General features: G+C 44.5%; 1 protein-coding gene across 2 annotated transcripts in view; it reads left to right on the top strand.

Moving 5' to 3' along the window:
* Positions 1-6,327: 6,327 nt before the first annotated feature.
* The window catches only part of dcps (decapping enzyme, scavenger), an 81,856-nt gene continuing 79,226 nt past the window's right edge, over positions 6,328-8,957 (top strand). The window contains exon 1 of one of the 2 annotated variants that reach the window (XM_059957212.1): positions 6,328-6,551. In XM_059957212.1, coding sequence (XP_059813195.1) covers positions 6,348-6,551 — 204 coding nt within the window. In that variant the 5' untranslated portion in view covers positions 6,328-6,347. Of the gene's footprint in view, positions 6,552-6,608; positions 6,673-8,957 lie in introns of those variants that run through there. The other variant, XM_059957213.1, reaches the window with a different exon arrangement.

Genomic DNA, 8,957 nt, shown 5'->3' with positions numbered 1-8,957 from the left:
TGACTTGGGGTTGTCTTCAGTGGTTGGTCTGCAGAGTCACTGCTGCTGTTCATCCCATAAGTGCAAATATTTATGCATTTCTTTGCATACCTATCGTAAGGGCAACACAGTGGTGTAGCAGTTAGCACAATGCTGTATGGCGCTATCTGTAAGATCTAGGCTCAATTCCCACTGTCTGTAAGTAGTTTCTCCCTGTTTCCAAATGGGTTTCCTCCCACATTCCAAAGACTTATGGTTAGTGACCGGTGGGCATGCTATGTTGGCGGCAGAAGCATGGTGACATGCTCAGACTAACAGTTGTTGACGCAAATGATGCATTTCACTGTATGTTTCTTTGTACATGTGAAAAATAAAGCTAATTTTTATCTTTATTGGCCTTTCATATATTGCTTAGTTCTTTATAGACAATATGTAGCTGTAGACTAGGCATAAGTACATTTTTCTGTAACCTTTCGTTGCTGCTACTGTTCAACCATTATTTCCTTAATTATCATCGCGCCTAGTCTTTTGTGGTTCATCAGACTCCCTCTCACAAGCTATCAGTTCCCAAGCTAGCCTCATCTATTTGTTCTCTTCTCCAGGTTAGTGGGATAGTTCAGGGCTGTGAAGCTGATTGAGCAAAGTTTTTGTGTTGACCCAGGCTGGGTGTAGATCACCTGGCCTTCCCTTTGCAGCTTTGCTCTTCCCTCTTCAGCTACCAGTGTTGTCCCAGTGCCTGTTGGGATACTTGACATCTCTCTGACTGATGGTCCTGGGAATAATTGAATAGAATATCAGTTTACTGCCAGGCCAGCTCCAGATAGAATTCAGTGGTTGACACAATAATCTAAGAGTCATTCTGAATCCAAATTGTCCCAATTCAGTTTTTACATTTCTTTAATTGTATTGTGGTCGGAGATGTGGTACAGTGAAATATGCCATTAATTGCAGGTCTGTTTGCTCACTGCTGTTGATTTAAGGCTTGTAATAAAAATATTTTGAAATTCATTCCTTATTTCCTGATTCAGCAGCAAGAGGTATCCAGAAACAAAGGAGGCGTTGTACAGCAAACATACTATTTGCTTCCTTTAATAGCCTGTTTCACTTGCATGTTCACTTTAATTGATGTGAAGCATTTGATGTCATTGGAGAATTTGACATTGCATCCACCCCACCCAGGATTATGAGCGTATTTAAGTGTTTCTCAATGGACTCGATACTGAATTTTCCAACTTTCAGTAACTCTCTCCTTCCTGTCTGCACTGGAACTGGCCATTTCTGACTGGTGCCATTTTGGCTCGGGTTTTCTCTCTCAGGTAGCGTCACCTACCAGGCATGCCCCACAGCATTACCCTTGCCAACACAACACAAAGAAGCACAGTTGCCTTCTAATTGGCACATGAAATCACCCCATTAGTTATATTCCCTCTGTTCCACACATCCCTTCTCCACCTTTTCAGCTACTGAGTGTTTCTAGCAGTTTCTGCTCATTTCAGATTTCCAGAATTTGCAGGGTTTTAAAAAATTTCCTTTTGTTTTCTCCATTTAAATTACAATTTTATTTCCTTTTCCTCTAAAGTGGATAACCCTCATTATGCACTATGTGACAAGTTCTTGCTCCCTCATTTAATCTATCTCTTTCCCTTGTCAGGCTGTTTGTGTCCTCCTCACATTGTCATAACCCACTTTTATGTCATCACAAATGTGACAGTATACTCTGTAAACTGTAAGTAGTTGAGGTCTCAGCACTGATCATTGTAGTCCTGGTTACTGGCAATTCAGAAATTAATTTCTTCCTGGAGATACGAAAGACTGCAGATGCAGGACTATGGAGCAGCAATCTGCTGGAGGAACTCAGTGGGTCAAGAGGCATCTGTTGGGGGGGGAGTGTGGGAAGGGGTTGTCGACATTTTGGGTGGAAAAACAATTTCTTCCTACTCTGATACATCTTCAAAGAGCTTGAACAAACTTGTCTAACAATTTAATAAAATCATTTTGAAGCTGCTTATCCAACTTTAGATTTGTTAAATGTCCTATTATTACTTTAATAATGGATTTCCATATTTTCCCAGGCCAAATGGGAAACCTCTGCTTTAAAAATTTAAAACAAATCTATTATCGAAGTACATATATGTCACCATATACAACCCTGAGATTTATTTTCTTGTGGACATGCAGAGTAAATCCAAGAAACACAATACAATCAATGAAAGACCTCACCCAGCAGGATGGACAATCAACTAGCATGCAAAAGACACCAAACAAAATAAATTAGCAATAAATATCAAGAACATGAGATGAAGCGTCCATGGGTTGTGGGATAGAGCGAGTGAAGTTATCCCCTCTGGTTCAAGAGTCTGATGGTTGAGGGGCAATAACAGTGGTGTGCGTCCTGAGGCTCCTGTACCATCTTCCTGATGTCAGCAGTGAGAAGAGAATGTGTCCTGGTTGGTGGGGGTCCTTGATTATCAAACCCAGGAACACTGCCTCATTTTTTATTATTTATGTTTTTGCACGAGTATTTTTAACTTAACTTTTAATGTAAATATATTACTTACTGTACATTTTTTCCTTATATTTATCATGTATTGATTGCATTGTACTGGTGCCACAGTTAATAAATTTCACGATGTATGCCGGTGATATTAGACCTGATTCAAATTCATCAACATATCAAAACACTTGATCACAGTGGATGATACTGGAGGCAGGTTACCAAATACTGCACCCCCAAGTGTCTTCAGTCATGGAGACATAATTGAGACTGTAGTGTCTGAAGCAACACACACAAAATGACTGATATGTTTACTGTTCATTTCCCTCCATCGATGCTTCCTGACCTGAAGATTTCCTCCAGCATTTTGTATGTATCTATTTAGAGACACCGCCCAGCAAACCCTGACGACTCTGATTTAGCCGTAATCTACTCACATGACAATTTACAATGGCCTGTTAACCTACCCAGTATGTCTTTGGACTGTGCATGGCCACAGAGAAAACCCACACACTCCACAGGGAGGACATGTAGATTCCTTACAGATAGCACCGGACTTCAACTCTGAATTCTGGAACACCCTGAGCTGCAATAGCATCATGCTACTGTGGCACCCTGCATTGCTTTTGCTTGCACTCTAGCCTTTTTTATTTGAAGGATGGCACTACGGTCATGTTTTTCCAGTCCTCTGGGATCTTTCCAGAGTAACTGGAGTTTTGGAAGATTCCACTCAACGCCTCTGCTATCTGCCTCCTGTCCCCAGGGGCTGTATCAAAGGTGTAATTTGTCCGTCAACAAGGAAGAAGCAGAGTGGAGTCTGAAGTGGGACGTATCTAGCCAGTCCTTCAGTGGGTAGAGTTGAGCAGAGGCAGAATCTAGGTTGGAGGGAAGTGCAACCAGCAGGGGGTAGATTCAGGCTGCACCAACCACATCTGGTGGTGTGTTTTTCATAGTGAACATGAAGGTCTGAGTGCCCTATTATTGCTCCCTCATTGCAGACACAAGTGATTCTGGAGATGCTACAAATCTTGAATTACACACACAAAATGTTGGAGGAACTCGTCAGGTCAGGCAGCGTCAATGGAAGGAAATGAACAGTTGACGTTTCAGTCAAGACCCTTCAGGACTGGAAAGCATGAGGGTAGAAGCCAGAATGAAGGGTGGTTGGTGGAAGGAGCACAAGCTGACAGGGGATAGGTGAGTGAAGATGAGACAGGGTGGTTGGTGGTGGGAAGAATCTGACTATTGTATGGGATAGAAAGCAATGTCTTCCAGTCAGCTGAAGGTGTTGTCCCTGTAAATCTGACCTACAGTCAGCAGGGAGCCCACTAAAGCCATAAGACACAGAAGCAGAATTAGGTAATTCGGCTTTGCCATTCAATCATTGCTAATTTATTATCCCTCTGAATCCTATTAACCTACCTTCTCCCCATCACCATTGACACCCTTACTAATCAAGAACCTATCAAACCTCTGCTTTCAGTATACCCAATGACTTGGCCTTTACAGCTGACTGTGCCAATGAATTCCACAGATTTACTGCTCTCTAGCTTGGGGGCTCCCAACCTGGGGTCCACGGCCCCCTTGCTTAATGGTATTAGCCCATGCCATAAACAAGGTTGGGAACCCCTGTCTCACTTCTAAAAGGATGTCATTGCCTTCTGAGCCTGTGCCCTCTTGTCCTGGACTCTCCTACTATTGGAAACATTCTCTCTGCATCAACTCTACTCAGATCTTTCAACATTCAATGGGGTTCAATGAGATTCTCTCCCCCCCCCCATTCTTTACCTCATTCCACAAGTATATCAAATGCTCCTTATATATTAACCCTTTCATTCCTGGAAGACTTCTCATGAACCTCCTCCAGACCCTCTCCAATCCAAGTATCTCTTTGTTTAGATAAGGGGCCCAAAACTGCTCACAATACTCTAAGTGTGGTCTGATCAATGCCCTATAAAGCCTCAGCTTTACATCAGGAAATCTGCAGATGCTGGAAATTCAAGCAACACACACAAAATGCTGGTGGAACGCAGCAAGCCAGGCAGCATCTATAGGGAGAAGCACTGTCGATGTTTCGGGGTGAGACCTGACCTGACAAAGGGTCTTGGCCCGAAACGTCAACAGCCCTTCTCCCTATACATGCTGCCTGTCCTGCTGCGTTCCACCAGCATTTTGTGTGTGTAGCTCAGCATTACATCATTGCTTTTATATTCTAGTCCTCTCGAAATGAATGGAAACATTGCATTTGCCTTCGGGGAATTCTGCACGAGGACTCCCAAGTCTCTTTTCACCTTCTATTTCTGAATTTGCTTCTTGAAAAGAAAATAGACTATGCCTTTAATCCTCTTACCAAAGTGTATGACCATACACTTCCTACACTGTATTCCATCTGCCATTTCTTTTCCCATTATTCTAATCTGTCTAATTCCTTCTGCTGACTCCCGCTTCCTCTACCTATCTTTGTATCGTCTACAAACTTGGCTACAAAGTCATTAATTCTATTGTCGTTGGTGTTGGACATCTTGAGCAACACACACAAGATGCTGGAGGAATGCAGGTACTGGTGAAGGATCTCGGCCTGAAATGTTAACTGTTTATTTCCCTCCATAGATGCTGCCTGATTTGCTGAGTTCCTCCAGCATTTTGTGTTTGTTACTCCAGACAGTAAGGATAACATTTGGTTGTAAAAGTGGCCTCCCTGTACCTCCCTCTGCAGCTGGATCCTTGACTTCCTCACTGGGAGATCAGAATCAGAGCGGATCAGAAATAACACCTCCTTCTCACTGACAATCAACACTGACACACCCCAAAGATGTAGGCTTAGCCCACTGCTCTACTCTCTCTATACCCGTGACTGTGCGGCTAGGCATGGTTCAAATACCATCTATAAATTTGCTGATGACACAACTATTGTTGGCAGAATTTCAGATGGTGAAAAGGAGGCGTACAGGACTGAGGTGGGTCAGCTGGCTGAGTGGTGTCGCAGCAACAACCTTGCATTCAACATCAGTAAAACCAAGGAATTGATGTGGACTTCAGAAAGAGGAAACATACCAGTCCTCATTGAGGGATCAGAAGTGGATCTGAAAATCTATCCTGGGCCCAACATATTGATGCAAGTGCAAAGAAGGCTATATTCTGTTAGGAGTTTGAGAAGACTCATCAAAGACTCTCGTAAATTTCTACAGGGTTACGTTGGGGAGCATTCTAACTGGTTGCATTACCATCTGGTTATGGAGGGGCCACTGCACAGGATCGGAAAAAGCTGCAGTAAGTTGCAAAACTCAGCCTGTTCCAACACGGGCACTAGCCACCCTGTCATCAAGGACTCCTTTGAAAGGTGATGACTCAAAAAGATGGCATCCATCATTTAAGACCCCCATTACCCAGGACGTGGCCTCTTCTCATTCCTACCATCAAGGAGGAGGTACAGGAGCCTTAAGGGACTCACTTAACATTTCAGGAACAGCTTCTTTCTATCCGCCATCAGATTTCTAATTGGACAATAAACGCTACTTAAATATTTTTCCTCTTTTTTAGACTACTTATTTAATTTAATTTTCTTTTTTTATATATACTTATTGTAATTTATAGTTTATTATTACTAATTGCAATATACTGCTGTTGCAAAACCAACAAATTTCAGGACATACACCAGTGATATTAAACTTGATTCTGATTCTGGCCAGCAGGCGGAATGCTTACTGGGAGGTCGCCAGTGGGTACCTGCGTCTAAACTTGTAGAGGGAACAATCCTTAGTTGTAATAATCACCCGTCCGATTCGTTGAGCGGAGCAATGCTCTAGTTCATTGGTTTAGGTCGCTAACCCTGATACTCATTGGGTGAGCGGAAAAGGCGGCGATTTGTTGTAAGATGGCGGAGTGTGTAAAGCGCAGTTCGGAGCCGGAGCAGAAACGGCGTAGGACTGAGACCGGGGACGGGGATGGGGCTGGAGCCGGAGCGGGAGCGGAGGGCGATGCGCCGTACAGATCGGAACAGTTCAAATTGCACAGCTTCCGCCTGGAGAAAATCCTGAGGGAGAACGCGCGGGACAAGACAATGTTCATTCATGGCAAGGTGGGGGCGGGGCCTAAGTGAACGCTGGGGGCGGGGCTTGTGTTGCGGAGGCGGAGATGTGGGTCGCGGCTGCAGGGAGGGACAAGGGCAGATGCGGGGTGAGAGGTCTGGACCACAGCAGGTGGGAACCTGTGTTGATGGAGGGTGGTATGGGTTGGTCAGAGTCGTGGGGGGAGTTAAACAATGAACGACATCAAGGCTCTTGTCGGCAAATCGGTCAGTGTGGACGAGGTGTCTGGATGCTGTGTGACTCGGACTATAATTCTATAACTCATCCAGTTTCGACCTCGATGCCCCTTTCCTACTTTCTTCCCATTTTCCGGCATTCCTTTGGAGTTTAAATGTTTGCCCGTCTCTGCCTTGAATGTTTTCAGTGTCTATACTAAATAATTCCAAGTTCCACAGTTAAACGTGTGATCGTTCGAACTGCAAACATGCTCCTTCAGTATGGCACCGGATTGTATCCATTCAGCATCCACTCAGTTCAATCCGTCTCAAAACTTAATGCTTTGATGAAATCCTCTCTCATTCTACTAACTCCGATGCTGATCTGGTTCACTCTTTAAGTGTGAAGCATTTCATTTCAGTGTAGGGTAATGGAATTGGTGGAAACATACATAATGCACAACCACCATTATTGAGTTGGGGTTCACTTTAAGAGGCTGGTCTGATGATGACAGAATTATGTAAAGGACTATTACCGTGCTTCATGTTCAGTGTTTGAAGTGCAGTAAATGAGTTGCTAAGTTTTTCTTAAACATAAAACAGCTGACATAATTTTATTTGCAAACACCTATGTTAATGACCCTGATGCTCTAGACTGATTGCAGAGTTATTGAACACGTCAACCAACTGCCAGAGTTTTGGGAGCAAAATGCCATAACTTGGTTCGTATGAATGGAGGCTCAATTTGCCCTGTGAGAAATTACTGCCAACAAGACAATATTTCTATGTGGTAGAACTGTAACTCCACGGCTGCGAGAGCGGCAAGTCTAGATGGGCACCCGCCTGAACACGATAAACATGATCGCTGAAAACTCACCTTTTACAGACTTCTGGACTGTCAGAGTCTGAGCGTGCCAAACAGTTGTTCTCCTTGCTCAGCCTTGCGATGATAAGTCTTTGGAGCTAATAGACCACATGCTGTCTCTCCTGGGAAATCACCATCTTTGTTTCATTTTCATGCAGAAAATGCCTGATCCAGTCTGCATAGCCCTTGCTAATGCACCCATAGGGAGCTTGCTAAAATAGCTGATAGTCTACACTCAGCTCAGCAGTGTTGCATCATTCCTCCTCGTTTCCCTGCTTCAATATGCCTTGTCAGTAAGTCCTTCAATATAAGCAGATTACTAACTAATGCTATGAAACAGATGATGCTGGGTTGCTGTTTTTACCACGCTCGCTTTGATACGAATGCTAGGTAGTGCTGACGGCCTTGCAGCTTCGACATTGCTAGCGCATCGGGACAATGAAGGTCTGTGAACACTGTGGGTTCCAGCTGCCAGGGTCGCCTACTGTTCGTTACGGACACCTGTTCTGGGCGACACTTCCTGTGCAACAGGGGCGTGAGTGTGCTGCCAGTATCGCCTATTGATGAGAAGGCAAAAAGCGAAGAAACCTCTCTGGAAGCTGCTAATGGCAGCAGAGTCCAGACTTTTGGACACGACAGGTGACGCTGTGCTTCAGTGGCAACATTACACATGGGACATCATTCTGGCTGAAGTGGCTAGACCGCTGCTCAGTGCAGATTTCCTGTGTGCCCAAGGACTACAGTGTAGTCTATCTTGAGAACTGCAGACTTGTGGGTGTCAGGGACTTTGGGTTGTTACCCTGCTGCCCCATTAAGTTCCCCACAACAACTGTCCAGCACATGCACCACTGCATGTGAGTTTACTCAACTGCTGGGCGAATCCTCAGACCTCATGAAGCCCACATTTTCCATTACAGTCACAGAACATGAGATCAAATACCACATTTCCACATCTTGCCTGCCAGGTGTTGACAACCGTGAAGGCTGAGTTTGTCAACATGGAAAGACTCAGGATTGTCCACCGGTCGAATAGACGCTGGGCTCCACCCCTCCACGTGGTCCCCAAGTCTGCTAGTGGTTACTGCTTGTGTGTTGATTACTGACGCCTTAGTGAAGTCATCGCCCTGATTGGTACCCAGTTCCACACATCCAGGACTTTTCAGCACACTTAGCCCAAAAGTTAATATTTTCCTGTCGATTTAGTTAGAGGCTGTCATCAGGTGCCTGTGTGCTCGGTGGTCATAACCAAAACGGCTGTGATAACCCCGTTTGGCCTCTTTGAGTTTCTGCGCATGCCATTTGGGCTGAAAAATGCAGTACAGGCTTTCCAATGGCCGATGGACTTTGTATTAAAAGACTGAGACATGCATGTCACC

Source organism: Hypanus sabinus, chromosome X2, assembly GCF_030144855.1.
Source record: "Hypanus sabinus isolate sHypSab1 chromosome X2, sHypSab1.hap1, whole genome shotgun sequence".
Taxonomy (NCBI): domain Eukaryota; kingdom Metazoa; phylum Chordata; class Chondrichthyes; order Myliobatiformes; family Dasyatidae; genus Hypanus; species Hypanus sabinus.
This window is presented reverse-complemented; position numbering and strand designations above follow the sequence as displayed.